We start from the raw sequence: 15,086 nt of genomic DNA, 5'->3' as shown, positions 1-15,086 counted from the left end.
TCAGTGGCTCCCTACTGCCATTGGAACAAACCAGTTCCTCGACAAAGCCTCCAAGGCCCCCAGGTTCTAGCCCTTGCTGACCTTGCTGGCCGTGTCTACCAGCCGCCCAGGGTGAGGCACCACGCGTCTGCCCTGCAGTTCCTCTGCCCTGCGGTTCCTCTGCCCTGGTCTTCTTCCTCTTTGCTCACCACTGTGCTTCTAGTTCTGTGCCTTCTTTCAACTATTCCCAGCTGGGGTGACCCTTTGACCTGCCCTTGAACTGGGCATGCAGCTCCTACTTCCTTCTGTTTGGGGTGGTCTTCTCTGGTCCTCATGTACTCATTCCTGTTCTGATGTACGCCCCTTCATTGACTCATTCAGTCTATATATTGACCACTTGCTGTTGCCGGGTATTTTTAAGGCCTTCTAGAATCGGCAATGAAGAAATCAGAAGAGAAAAAAAAAAATCTGTGCTCTCATTGAACTTAGATTCTAGTGGATGGTAAAGAAAATTATTTCTCGGAACACTTCTGACACCCAACATGGATTTTTTCCTCTTTTACCAACTAATTCCCCAACTCTCTAGACACAGTTGAGTATTGTATAGTTTAATTCAATTCTGAAATCAGCTCCCTAGAGTTAGTGTCAAGCTCCGCTGGTTTTAAGGGATCAGGCCTAGGAGACAGTGCTCTCACTTAGACACAAGTCACAAAGCGTGGGTCCTCAGGGTACCTTCACTTCTCCAACTTGGCGTCAAAGTCGAGGGATCTTAAAATCTTCCCTCCACCCCCAGTTCAGTGCTTTGCTGGAGTAGCTCATGTAACTCAGGGGAACGTTTGCTAACATTTACCAGCTCATTATAAAGGCTGGTGGAAAGGGAGCATTCATAGCCAGAAGGGGGGGGGGGACACAGGGTGAGGGCTGATAGGTCCCAAGTGAAGGCATTTCAGTGCCTGTGGAGTTGGGGCACACCACCCTCCTCACACATGGGTGTGCTCGCCAACCCCGGAGCTCTGTGAACCTCCTGTTAGGGGTTTTTCTGGAGGCTTTGCCTTGTTGGCATGGTCGTCAATTATCCTCAGCCCTTCTCCCCTCCGCAAGGATGGCAGGTGGGGCTGAAAGATCCAAGGGCCTCATCACGGTTGGCTTAGTCTTGCTGGTGAGGAGCCCTATCCAGGAGCCAACCGAGACAGGAGAGCAAAAGATGCTGTGGTCACCAGAAGGTCCAAGGGATTCAGCCGCTCTATGACAGGAACTGAGGGTAGACACCACATATGTATTTCTTACTATGCCACAGACAGCTAAAAAGCAAGAAATTAAGCAGAGTCAAGTATACATCCAGCTATGACAGTACACAGGGAGAAGGTGAGGTGCGGGGTGGTGGGCGGCTGCCGACCTTAGGAGAAGGCCTGGCAGAGAAGGTGGTAGCTGAGCAAGACCTGAAGGGGAAGGGGGTGGTGTGAGTCACCCTGATAGTTCAGGGCAGTCTAGGCAAGGACAGCCGGGTGGAGCCCTGAGACTGGCATACTAGGAATGCCAGGTATGTGGGGGAGTAAGGAGGCGGGGGTAGCTGGAGCTGCAGGAAGTGGGCACCCACAAGATCAGGGAAGTGGGTCAGAAGGGGCCAGATGGTGCCGACGTGGGCATGGCAAGGTCTATGGATCCAGGCAAAAGTGAAATTCAGGGACAAGGGAGGATGAGGAGCAGTAGCTTCTCGTGTGTCCCGGAGACAGACAATGGGATTCACTGAGGGATCAGGATGTTGGGTGAGAGAGAGAAGGGTCAAGGTCACTCTGTGGCACTGTCCAGCAGAACCGTCTGCATTAATGCAAATGTTCTAGAGCTGTACTCTCCCTATGGTGGCACCAGCCACCCATGGCCACAGGGTACTTGAAAGGTGCCCAGTGCAGCCAAGGAGCTGCATTTATAACCTTAGGTAGCTTTATTTACTGTCAACAGTCCCCACCCCAGGACAGCAGACGTCAGAGAGCCTGGGTCCAGGCATTCCTAACTATGGATCACAAGCTCCCAGTCCACTTGGCTGGGAGCTCGTCAGATGCAGGAGGACTCACTCGTTTCAGTTCTTGCAACCCTGGCAAAGCATGTGGCACTCAGTAGGCACTTGGTAAATGTGTCTGACTCCATCAATGAATGACTGAAAAGAGTGTTTTATATAGTCCCATGTAGTGGTGGCTTCTGTTGTGGACAGGACAACAGTACATTTTTGGCCTGGGCAGCTGGAGTGATGCAGTTGTTTCCCAAGACGGGGACACTGTTGGAAGACCAGGTTTTGTGGGTGTTGGGGGAGGAAAGGGAGGAGAGATGGTGCTGGGTGTGAGATGCCTCTTGGGTCTCAAGGGGAGAGCGGTCAGATATACAAGCCAGGAATTTAGGGGCAAGATCTCATCTGAAAATGAAAATATGGGAGTCCCATTTCCAGACACAGAGCTTAAAGGAGGCGCTCAGAACCATAACACTAGACACACCCAGGAAGCAAGTGCGGTGGATAAGAGGGGAGACCCGCTTCAGACAAGGAACCTGGAAAGAGAACGGGGTGGGGGAGGACAGCAGGACACCTGTGGCATCCTGAAAGCCACGTGAAGAAAGCACTCAGGAGGGAGTGTGACTGTGCCACCTGCCACCAAATCATTAACAGGAGGCCTGAGAATCACCACTGGCTTTTGCAATGTGGACATCGCTGGTGAGCTGGACCAGAGCGGGCAGTGGGGTCGGGGAGGAGTCAGTGCAGCTGCTTGGCTTGGGATTGAGTCAGTGGCACTCAACACTGTCCGTCATTAGGGAAATGCAAATAAAAGCCACAGTGAACTAGCACTTCACACCTGCTAGGACGGCCTGCAATCCAAAGGTCAGGTTAAAACCAACGTGGCGATGATGCAGAGCAATTGGAACCCTGGTGACAGTGCTGGTGAGGATGTAAAATGACAGGTACCCTGTGCAGGAGTTGACAGTTCATCAGAAATTCACAGAATTTCCACAGGACCCAGCAATTCCATCCTAAGTATATACCCAAGAAAGTGAAACAATGTACGTCCACCCAAAAACATGATGAATGTTCATAATGGCATCATTCCTAATAGCCCCCAGGAGAAACCTCCCAAATGTCTACCCACTGATGAATGGATAGACGAGTCAGGAGACAGACATGCTATAGAAGATTGGCAATAAATAGGAATGAATCAGAGACACCTGCAATGAGGTGGATAAATCTTGGAAACATGCTGAATGGAAGAGAGCCACAAAGAACACATGCTCCAGGTTCCAGTTATATGAAATGTCCACACTACCTGTCCACAGGAGGCAGACCAGTGCCTGCCCAGGTCTTGCAGGGAGAGTCAGTTGAGGAACAAGAAGGGATGCAGTGGGGATGGGGCTCCTTTTGGGGGGTGATAAATTGCTCTAAAATTAGATTGTGGTTGCTGTAGTTTGGATCTTAAGTGGCCCCCGAAGGCCCATGTGTTAGAGGCTTGGTTGTCTGTCCTGCTGCTGGGAAACAGTGCAGCCTTTAGAAGGTGGCCTAGTGGAAGAAGGTAGGTCACTGGGGGTATGCTCTTGAAGGGGACACTGGGACCCAGCATCTCCTGTTTTTTTGTATGTATGCTGGGTATTGAACCCAGGGTGCTTTACCACTGAGCTACATCCTACATCCTTTGCATTTTTATTTTGTGACCTGTCTCCCGAAATTGCTGAGACTGGCTTCCAACTTCCACTCCTCCTGCCTCAGCCTCTGGAGCCCCTGGAGTCCCTGGGTTACCGTGTGGCCTCTGTGCCTGGCCCCCTGTCTTTCTTTGCTTCTTGACCTCATGGAGGCGAACAGGCATCCTCCCACCATGATTCCTAGGCCACCTCGGCCCAAAGCAACAGAGCCGAGCCACCAACCAGGGACTGAAACCATAAGCAAAACTAAACCTTTCCTCATTTTAAGTTGATCCAATATTTGTCACAGCGACAGCATGTGATGGCTGCCCCAATCTATGAATTTAGTAAACACGGTGGCTGTACACTTGGAAGGGTGAACTCTGTGGGAGGGAAATTGGAAACCCATTCAGACAACAGAGCAGAAATGGAGCAGCCGCTCAAGGGGAAGTGGAAGTCCAGAGAGAATCTTTGAAATGGGAAAGTGAAAGTGTGTTTTGAGGCTGATGGGGAAGACCTCGGAGGGAGGGAAGAGCCAGATGACTGTGGATCAGGGCAGAGGCAGTTGGAGGGAGATGTCAGAGGAGAGGAGGGGGCTGGCCTTGGCTGGACCACTGACAGTTCACCTCAGCAGTAGGATGGAGGTGGCCGAGGTGGGCAAAGATCCACGTGAGAGGTCAGGTGTGGAGTGGGCATGCTGATAGGTCTCCTCTTGGAGTCCATTCCTGCTGGGTGAGGCAGGGGAGGCAACGCTGGAGGTTGAGGACAGCAGGGTGGCTTAGCGCTCTTAGGGATCAGGAGTGGGTGGAGCAGAAGGGCAGCAGCTGTCGCTGCCGCCTGGTGGAGGTGCTCCGCAAGCATCTGCGAATGAGCAACTTGAACCTCACAACCACCCTACCCCAGGATCAAAGTCCCTTTCCACACAGGGATCCCAGGTTCCAGGAGGGAGAGGTGCCGCTTTGACAGTCGGCACCCTGCGCTCAGCCCAATGATCCCCCCTTCTCATGTAGAACCCCAAGTTCCTAAATAAAGTGGGAGTGGACACTCAAAGGAAAATAAATATAATTCTTTATTACATCCTAATCACAGTACAAATAGAGATTAAATAAGAACAGGGAGAAAGTGGGGCCCTTTCCCCCATCCTAAAAACCCACACCTGATCAATAAATACCCCTTCCCAAGACCCAGTATGGTCTCAGCCCCAATACAGTCCTGACTGAAAGGCCTTGCGTCCACCCCCTCACTTCACAGAGGAGGTAAACCGGGGCCCAGAGACTCCTCCAGAGAGGCGCACTCACACCTGGACGCGGTAGCCCCCGCTGCGCCGCCGGCAGAGCCTCCGCACGCCCACCCAGTACAGGGTCAGCATCACCACCCAGTAGCCCAGGTAGGCGCCGGCGCCGGCCGCCAGGTGGTAGGCCTCGGCCACCCGGGAGGGGCTGCACCAGTCGGCCCTGGCCTCCTGGGCCACGCTGCGCACCAGGCCCCCGAGCAGCAGCAAGGCCCAGAGGGCCAGCGGCAGCAGAGGGACGTAGTTGGCGGCCAGCTTCCGGCGGCCCGAGGTGCCCCAGCCGCTCTGGTTCATAGTGACCAGCGCCAGGAACTTGGCGGGCAGCAGGCCGCACATGTAGAGCGGCGCGTAGAGCGAGAGCAGCACCATGCGCAGGCAGCCGCGCAGCCAGGCCGCGAAGGCCGCCTTGGCCAGCGCCACGCCCTGCACGCACAGCAGCACCCAGAGCAGCGCCCACGGGCGCCCGGCGTAGAAGAGCCGCAGCACGGTGGCCGCCACGAAGAACGGGAAGAGGCCGGACACCACCGCCTCGTAGGTCATCCACGCGTGGTGCCGGTGCCACCACAGCGCGTTGTAGAGCCACTCGCGGAAGTAGGACTTGGACCAGCGCGTCTGCTGGCTCAGCCAGCGCAGGAAGGAAGAGGGCGTCTCCGAGTAGCAGCGGGACCGCGAGGTGTACCTGGGCGGTGGGTGACAAAGGAGGGCCTCAGTGCGGCTCCCTGGGCCCGGGCAGGACTCCCGAGCCTGCTGGACCTCCGCTGGGACAAGTTTCTTAGCCTCTCTGGGCCTCAGTTTTCTCATGTGTAAAATAAGGCCAATCAAGGTTCCGTTCTAAGAAGGACATTGTGCCGACAGCCTGAGGCGTAAATGCCAAGCGCTTAGGACCCGTCTACACTACTTACTCAATAAACGCTAGCCGCTTCTGTTTTTCCTGTGACTAATACATCACTGTTGGCATTACTCACATCATGACAGTTACACCATGACTAATACCATCACTAACACATTACTAATGCAATTGTGCGCAGGGTTACTGGCAGTCCCTGTGGTGAGGAACAAGACGGGTGTGGTGGCTACCTAAGGTGGGCCATGTGTTAGACATTCTCAGGGGAACCCTCAGGTCTCCTTCCTGTGGCTGCCACAGACATCATTAATAGTCCCTGCGCAGTTCCCTGCCACGTCCACAGAGGCCAGAGAGAATCAGCAGTCAGTTCATTAGGCAGGCCAAATTGTTCTGTCCCCTTAACTGACAGTGTCCAGTCCCCTCCCCTGTGTCACCTGGCATCCTCAACGGCTGTCTGCTTCTGTCCTTGCAGTTTGTCCTCCCACGCTCTGAGGACACGCAGGTCCTCTGCTCACACCCAGGGCTCCCTCATCCTAGTCCACGCTCTATAGGCCTTCCCTGGGGGAACTCTCTGCCCCTCTCCTGATGCCCTGCCCCCATGCAGTCTGTCCTCACTGGCTGACCTGTCCACCACACCACTCCGCCTCAATCCCCATCCTCAGACACCCCATTTTCTTCTTCCTCTTTTTGGTCCTGGGGATTGAGCCCAGGGATGCTTCACACTCGGAGCCACTTCCCCAGTCCTTTCCATTTCTCATTTTGAGACAGGCTCTTGCTAAGTTGCTGAGGCTATCCTCGGATTTGCTAACCTCTCTCCTCAGCCTCTGGAGTGGCTGGGATCTCAGGTGTGGGCCTCTGCTCCTGGCTCAGACTCTGCATTGGACACCTGATTCGGTCCCCTAGGATGTCCCCTTTCCAGGCTTCATCTCCGCAGTATGCGCTGTTAACATACTATAGTCCATGGTTTCCTCACTTATTTTCTGTCTCCTCCATCTCTGTAAGCATGAGTTTGCATCCCTGTGTCTACCGCTGTGGCCCAGAACTTAAGACGTTGCAGGTTCTTGATGAATCTTGCCCAGTGCCTGCCTTCAGTCACGTGCCTGTGGTTCCCTTGGTATGTCCCACCTTCTGTCGGGGCTTTCCCTGTGTCTGACCTGAGGCTACCACCACCCCCCCCCCAACACCACTGGGTCTGGTTCCCAAGCCCACTGCCCGACTTCCGGAGGCTTCACTTCTGAATGACGCTCTGAGCCAGTCCAGGCGCTATCCCTCTCTACTGGACTCCTCCCACTCCCCGACTAGAGCCGTCCCCTCTGCTCACCCCTCGCCCTGCCTGCCTCACCTCACTCCTCGCTGGATGGGTGCTGTCCTGGTCTCCATGTTAGACCCAGCTCACCCCCTCCCACCTTGCTTCCTCCAAGTGGGATCCTCACCCACCCCTACTTCACTTGGTAGTCTATTAGGTCACATGGCTCAATGCAAATGTCACCTAGTGTCCCTTAGGGTATCTTGTCTCCCAACTAACATCTCACTAGGTGGAGCAGGCTCACTGTAATGTCCCTCTGCCCTGTGAGGAATCCTCCTGTCCCCTCCAGGGTCTCCCCTGGTAGACAGTATCTCACCCATTGTCCTGCAAGCTACTTTGAGTTTGGAGAGTTCCCACCACACACACATGTCTCTCTCTCTCTCTCTCTCTCTCTCTCTCTCTCTCTCTCTCTCACACACACACACACACACACACAGTGAGCCTTCACACACCCCACTACCTGGTCCCCTCAGCTTACTTGGTAGCGTAGCCCATGCTGAGCATGCGGTTGGTGAGGTGCCGGTCATCCCCAAAAGTGCAGTGGGTGCCCAGGAACTTCTGGTTGTACCAGGCCTCCAGGAACTGCTGCAGGAGGTTGTTTCTGTATAGGCCTGGGTGGGAACAGGGCATCCGGGCATCAGTCTGGGCCACTGCCAGTGACATCCCCAACCCCTCTCCAATCCCATCCCATCCGTCACCATCTCCATCCCAATCTCAGCCCCGTCTGTCTCCCAGCACAGCTCCAGTCCCCGTCTGTCCACAACACCATCGCTATTCCAGCTGGCCTGTCACTGGACCCCACCCACTTGATGTCAACCCACCCAATCTCATCTCAAATGCCACAGCCACTGTCAGCCCCATCTCCATCCTCAAGCCCATCTCCAGCCCAACCCTGTCCCTAACACCAGCCCCATGGCATCCTCTCCCCAAATCCTTCCCCAGTCCCAGCCTCGATTTCCACCTACATCCTCTCCCCAAGCCCCCCCTCCAGATCCAGCCCACTCACTGCTGACTCCAGTCTTACCCCATCCCCAGTTCTCACCTCAACCCTATCTTTCTCCCCAACTTCAATCACTCCTCAACCCTCCCTGCTCCCCTTCTCCCCTCCCCCAGCCATGGCCCTCCCAAGCCCTGGGGAGCTTGCTCACCGAGGGGACCACTGATGCAGGACACGCAGTGGAAGTAGCTCTGACAAGCACGCTCCACGTTGAAGGCTACCCAGTACCGCAGGCTGCTCAGGAAGCTGACCCACGAGTCCAGAGGGTTGAGGATTCGCACGTCCCCCCCAACAGCCCCTACCCGGGGGTCCTCATCCAGCACCCGCACCAGCTCCAGCAGTGCCATGGGGTCCAGCCTGGTGTCTGAGTCACAGACCTGAGAGGCAGAAAAGCCAGGATCAGACCAGACCTCTAACAGGGCTGGTGCCCGGAGGGAGTGTGCCCAGGGCAGGGGAGGGCAGCTGGGGCACTCTGCAGACAATCTAAACATAACATTGAATGTTCAAGGTCTAGCCACATTTTAAGATGTACTCCAAGATGCCCTTGTATGATACCCTCCGCTGGTGTATGAAGAAACCTGTAACGTGCTTCTAATCAACAGAATATGGTGAAAGGGATGGGATACAATTTATTATGATTTTATTATCCTATATGGAAAGGGTTGACTGGGTTTTGCAATGTAATTAAGAACCCAAATCCACTGACAATAAGTTAATCAAAAGGAAGCCATTCCTGGTGGGTTTGACCCAATCAGATGAGGCCTTTACAAAGTTGAGAAGTCAGAGACTCTCTTGTTGGCCTTAAAGAAGCAAGCTACCATGAGTTCCACTGTAGTTAAAAAAAAAAATCTGCCAACAAACACATGAGCTTGGAATGGACTAAGACCCGAAGCCTTGGATAAGACCTCATTCTAGTTGACACCTCAATTGCAGCTGGTGATACCCTGAACCGAGAATCCAACTAGTCTGTACTCGGATTTCTGACTCATAGAAACTATGAGGTAATAAGTTATAATAACAAATTAGAGATAACTGTTTTGAGTTGCCAAATTTATAATTTGTTATGCAGCGTTAGAAATATAATGTAATGTATTTGTGAGAAAATCTCTACACTGACTGGGTGAATGAATGAGTAAATAAAAAAAAAACTCATCTCTAAATTGAGTAGATAGATGCATGAACCCCAAAATTTCCACACATAAATGAAGGAAGAAAGATGGAGGAAGTAAGGGAACAAATCTCTACATTTAATGGATAAATGAGTGAACAGTTGAGCAAATGACCTCCATATTGGGTGGATAGATGGATGCATAAATAAATGAGCGAAAGAATTTCTATACTGAATGAATGAGGAAAGGAATTGATATTATATTAAGTAAATGGATAGATGACTAGATGAGTGAATGAATGGATGACGTAAAGAATCTCTGCAGTGGGTGCCTGGAGAAAGAACTCTGTCCATTGAATGGAGAAAGGAGTGAATGATTCCAGATTGAATGAGTAGACAGATGAATACTGGAAGAGTGAAGGAAAGAATTTCTGCATGGACAAGATGAAGATATTGTGTTGAACAGATGGATAGATGAATGAATGTCCATATTAAAGGAAAGACTAGATGCATGGATGAATGAATAAAGCAGAGTTTCTGCCTTAATAGGTAGATGGATGGAGAAATGAAGGAATGACTTTATCTGTATACAGAATGGGCAAATGAACGCACGATCTCCATATTGGATGGATGAGCGGATGGATGAATGGATTTCAATATTAATAAATGGAGGGATGAATGGGTGAGTGAATGAAGGAATTAAGAGCTTCTGCTTGGAATGGGCACATGAATGAAGAAAGAAAAACAAAGAATGTCTGTCTATATGGAACCAATAAATGAAAGCCCAGTCTCCATTCTGGATGGATGGATGAATAGATGCATGTATCAATGAGTGAAGGAAAATCTCTCCATTGAATGGATGAATGAATAAAGAAAGAAGAGGTTCATTACAATCTCCACCTGAATGAAAGACCCCAGGGAAGTGGGGGCGTCAGGACCACGGGTGGGCACCGTCCACTCACCTGCACATAGTCCACAGAGTCGCCCAGCGCCTTGAAGGCCGTGTACATGACCTCGCGCTTGCCGCCCCAGCGCTGCGCCACGCACACGCACCTGCGCGTCCTCACCAGCGCCTCCACCGCCAGCCGTCCGGGATCTTCGGCCTCCACCTCCCGGTAGGCGCCGGCGCCGGCATCCACCGCGCCCGCAGCCGCAGGTTCCCAAGGCTGGTGGTAGTTGCCGTCCCACACATAGGTGGCGGGGTCTTCGTCGGCGAAGACCTCGCGGAACATGTCGACCATGTAGAGGTCCTCGGCGCGGTTGCCGTCCACCACCATGAGCACGCGCAGCCGCGCGCGCGGGTACAGCAGGGCGCGAGCGGACGTCAGACACTGGCGCAGGTACGCCGGGTCCTCCTGGTACGCGGAGATGGTTAGCGCCACGCTGCGGGCGGTGGCCGCGTCCAGGGGCCCCCGTGCCGCCGCGCGCCGCGCCGCAGCCGCCACCCGCCGGTGCTCCAGGTACGCGAAGAGACTCTGCGCCACCAGGTGCGCCGAGAGGAAGGCTCCGTAGAGGCCGAAGGCCAGGAGGCCGTAGGTATCCGAGGCCAGTGGCACGCCGGCGGCATAGGCCCAGGTCATGAGGCCCAGGATGAGCAGGGCGAAGGCGATGGTCAGCACCCGCCTGGCCAGGCCTGAGCAATGGCGCGCTGCTGCGGTGGGCTTGGGCACGTCCTGCTGGGAGCCAAGAGGGAAAGGAGCCAACTGAGTCCTGAGGGCCTCCTTTGAGAAGCCCGAGGTTATTCCCCGCTCCCAGCTGAATGATAACATCCCGTTTTTGTAAAGATCGTTGAAAACACTGCAAAGTTGTTTTCATTAATGAACAGAACTGTGATAACAGTCGTCTATGCTTAATGCCTGATTTTCTCCCTTCCATTGCGAGTTATTTTTCACAGTTTGACACCTAAAACATTAAGGATAATATGCAGTGGAGTGTGGCAGGATTCCTCCCTCTTTATTTTTAGTTTTTTGTTTGTTTGTTTGTTTTTGTTGTTGTTGTTCTCTGTTTTGCTTTTTTGATTGAGGCGGGGTCTAACCATGTTGCGCAGGCTGGTCTCCAACTCATGAGCTCAAGTGATCCGACCGCCTCAGTCTTCCAAGTAGCTGGGACTACAGGTATGCCACCACACCTGTGCCCCCTTTTCCTTGAGCACATAAAATTGAGATTTGCCTCACAACCACAGGATTCTTAGTATTGAGGCAGCAACAGTAATAACGCAATAGTGATACGCAATGGCGGTTACCGCGCACTGCCCGCCTAAGCCTCTTATACGAGCTTACTTATTTTAATCCTCACACCAGCCCTGTGGGTTTAGACTATTATCAGCCCCCTTTTATGGATGAGCAACTGAGTCACACAGAGGTGCAGCAACCTGCCCAGGTCACACCTGCAAAAGGTAGGATCTGGGATTAGAACCCTGGGGATCCAGGCGCGAAACAACCTTATCTACTGGATTTATCCCTCTGGAGAGCAGTAGAGGACAGCAGTAGCAGCCACCATACAGAGGGCGAAATTGAGGATGATTAGGCAGGAGGAGGGGCTTGTGCAGGTGAGCAGCCCACAGCCGGGAAATCTGACCTCTCAGAGGCCTGGAGGGTTCTCCCTTTCCACTCCAGCTCCCTGGCAGGACCAGGTGCCAGTAAGTGTGGCTGGGACATGGGAAGAGTGCCTCCACTTTCTCATCCTTAAAGTAAGTATTTAGTCCCTTCCGAAAGCCAGGCATTGTGACTCTCATTATGATGATGGGGCAGAGGCCCAGAGAGACAGATGCTGCACCCCACAGTCACTGAGGTAGGAAGTAGAGAGTGGTGCTCAAACTCAGGCAGTGGGCTCTAGGCCCCCTCTATGCCCAGCTGCCTCATAAGCTACCACTCCTTGGTGATTGTGAGTTAAATGAGTCATTACCATGCAGATCTTTGAGGCCTGAAACAGAGGTCACTTGTCACCTGTCGCTACCAGCACTTGAAATGCAGCCAGTCCGACTGAGATACTGCATTTTTAATTTTAATTAATTTACAATTTAAGACCTATACTCCATTCAGTTATTAGAACGCCTTTAAATGGGGAAAGTCGGGCCTTTGAAACTTCTTTTTCAATGGCAAATTTTTACAAAAATCTAAATCCAGATCAAGTATTTACCATACAAATGTAGCATCTGAGTAGAATGTGCTATGAATGCACACTGGGTTTGAAGCCTGAGTCTGAGCAAAAGAAAGTAAAATATCTCATTAATATTTTTGTGTTGATTACATCCTGAAATGATCATATTTTTTTATGCATAGTGGAAGTCGGCATGCTAAGGCCTGCCATAGCCTACAAAGTAATAAACAGCTTTTTACATTTTCAAATGGTCGAAAAAAGCCAAGAGGAAAATAATATTTTGTGGTACATGAAAATTATATGAAATTCAGATTTCAGTGTCCTTAAACCAAATTCTTTTGGCATATAGCTTCACTCCTCTATGAATCGTCTGTGGCTAATTTCTCACTACAAAATCAATGTTGAATAGTTTCAACAGAGAACATCTGGCCCCCAGATCCTCAAATACTTACTATGTGATGTTTCATAAAAATATGCAGACCTCTGACACATTGGGTTAAATAAAATATATTACTAAAGTTAATTTCACATTTAAAAAAAATTTTTTTTAATACTTTCATTTTATTTTTTCACTTTTATGTGGTGCTGAGGATGGAACCCAGGGCCTCACACATGCTAGGTGAGCACTCTACGGCTAAGCCACAACCCCAACCCCAATTTCACATTTTTAAAACTTTTCTGAGAAGATTGTGCGCGCACACACACACACACACACACACACACACACACACACGGCCACTCATTTGATGCTTCTGTAAGATAACAGGAGGTAGAGTTTTCATGTGATTTTTCTTTTTCTTTTCTTTCTTTTTTCTTTTTTTTTGAGACAGGGCCTGGCTATGTCCCATGCTGGCCTGGAACTCCTGGCTCAAGTGATCCTACCACCTCAGCCTCCTGAGTGGCTGGGACTACAGGCACATGCCATCTGGCTTGAGATACAGGTTTTAATTGCCCTGTAGCAGTTATTTTTTCTTCTACAGCCCTCCTTCTCTGACCTTTTGCCTCAAACCTGCCATCTCCTGAATTCCTGGGGGTGGCCTGCTTTGTGCCACGTAGTGCCAAGGAAGATGGGGTCCACAGCTTGTGTGTCTGGAAACTCAAACATAAATGAGCTCACACACCCCTACGCGCACTCACTCACGACCAGTGACGCACAGACTGAAAACACCTGTTTGCTCTCACACGAACCCAGAACCAGAGATCCTCCACCCCCACCAACCACCGAGCAGGTGAGCCCCCTGACTCACGCCCTTCAACACTAAGGAGCACCATGAAGAGTCGCCCACCTGTGGGTCTGGAGGGCTTCAGAAGAAAGCATAGTTAACGGTTGAGAAGGAATCCTACGAAATCGACATCTCTACAGGTCAAGAGCCCAGTATCAGTGATTTCATTTGGTTCCGCTCAACATTTATTGAACACATGAAACCCAAATCCAAACTCATGTTACAGGCAAACTAGGCTCACACTTTTCTCTCAGTCCCTTTTCTTGCTCACTCTCTTGCTCTGATCTCCTCTCCCCTGCTAGGGAGCACGCACACGCACGGACTTATAGCAAGATAAACAGGTAGAGAGACATGGGCGTGTTGCATCTCACACGAGTGGATGCAGAACGCAGCCCACCCTCGGCAGGGAACGGGAGACGGGAACCACATGCTCAGCCACAGGTGCTTACCATCCCGCAGAGGGAGACTCGCAGGAAATATCTCACACACACAGACACACACACACAGACACACACACACACACACACACACACACACACACACACACCACACGTGCAGTCAGCCCCAGCACCCATGGGCACACCCAGGGCAGCATTCCCTGCCTGGCCGCCGTCACCCCACGCACCTGTGTCATGGCGGTGGGTCCAGCTAGACTCCTCTTGGGCTTGTTCTCAGAGTCTCTCTGAGGCCGCAGAGCTGGAGGGGGTCATTTGAAGACGACCAGGGGCGGGGGCGGAGTAGGAGCTGACATCAGGCCCGGGCCGGCCAGGGGCTCTGAGGTCACAGCCGTCACAGCTCCACCCGCTTCCCAGCAGCCGGCCTCCCTTCCCAGCCGCATCCCAGCTCCAGGTCCTCTCACCCCACCCCTGCTCTCCCGGCCCCTCCTTCTCCGTTTCCCTCCCCCTCCTCTCCCTTTCATTTGGGGGCTTCCCTGACCTCTGTCTTGTCCCCGTCCTTCTCTTTCTCTCTGTCCCTCTATTTCTCTGCATCTCTCTCCCCGTCGGGCTCCCTATTCTGTATTTCTTCTTAGCTCTTTCTTTCTGCCCCATCTCTCTCCCCACATCTTTCCCCTGCTCTCCTCTCTGTCGTCAGTCGCCCCCTGCCCCTTCCCACAGCCCCATCCCAGGGTGGTTCCCCAGGGACGTGTCTCGGGACCTGGCAGATGGAGTGGAAGGCACACTGGTGCGTGTGTGGGTGTGGCCGGGTGCTGGCTGGGGAGGCGCAGCTGTCTGGAGCAGAGCCCTGAGGGAGCCTCGGCCGACCCATGTGGGTCTCTGTGTGCATGTGCGTGTATGAGTGTGCGTCTGCACATGTGTGTGCCAGGGTCTGGGCAGGGCCGGCTGCTGAAACTCATCCCTCCAGGGACTCAAATAACTCAGAGCCGCTGATCAGCTTCCGCTCTCAGGACCCTGGACCATCAGGGAAAGTGAGTCAGAGGAAAGGCAGAAAAGAGAGAGAGCTGGGGTGTCTGAGCCCCAGCCCCGCAGGGTCAGAAGACCAGTGACAAATGTCGCTGTCCCTAAGTCTTCCTTTCCATGATTACAAAGCAAAACAAAACAGAAAACCTATCTGGTGCATTTTATTT

General features: G+C 52.5%; 1 protein-coding gene across 1 annotated transcript; it reads right to left on the bottom strand.

The window, feature by feature from the left end:
* Positions 1-4,927: 4,927 nt before the first annotated feature.
* Has1 (hyaluronan synthase 1) lies at positions 4,928-14,178 on the bottom strand. The gene is made up of 5 exons (XM_026382036.2): positions 14,127-14,178; positions 10,142-10,852; positions 8,223-8,448; positions 7,553-7,685; positions 4,928-5,603 (listed from the first exon to the last, which is right to left on the bottom strand). The coding sequence occupies exons 1-5, from the start codon at positions 14,133-14,135 to the stop codon at positions 4,928-4,930; spliced, it is 1,755 nt and encodes a 584-aa protein (XP_026237821.1). The 5' UTR covers positions 14,136-14,178.
* Between the last annotated feature and the right edge of the window lie 908 nt (positions 14,179-15,086).

This window comes from Urocitellus parryii, chromosome 15 (genome assembly GCF_045843805.1).
Source record: "Urocitellus parryii isolate mUroPar1 chromosome 15, mUroPar1.hap1, whole genome shotgun sequence".
NCBI lineage: Eukaryota > Metazoa > Chordata > Mammalia > Rodentia > Sciuridae > Urocitellus > Urocitellus parryii.
This window is presented reverse-complemented; position numbering and strand designations above follow the sequence as displayed.

Coding starts and splice junctions, on each gene's coding strand:
- Has1 (XM_026382036.2), bottom strand. Junction 7,686..8,222: donor CTGCATCAGTGGTCCCCTCG/GTGAGCAAGCTC, acceptor GTTCCCACCCAG/GCCTATACAGAAACAACCTC. Junction 5,604..7,552: donor AGCATGGGCTACGCTACCAA/GTAAGCTGAGGG, acceptor CCCACCGCCCAG/GTACACCTCGCGGTCCCGCT.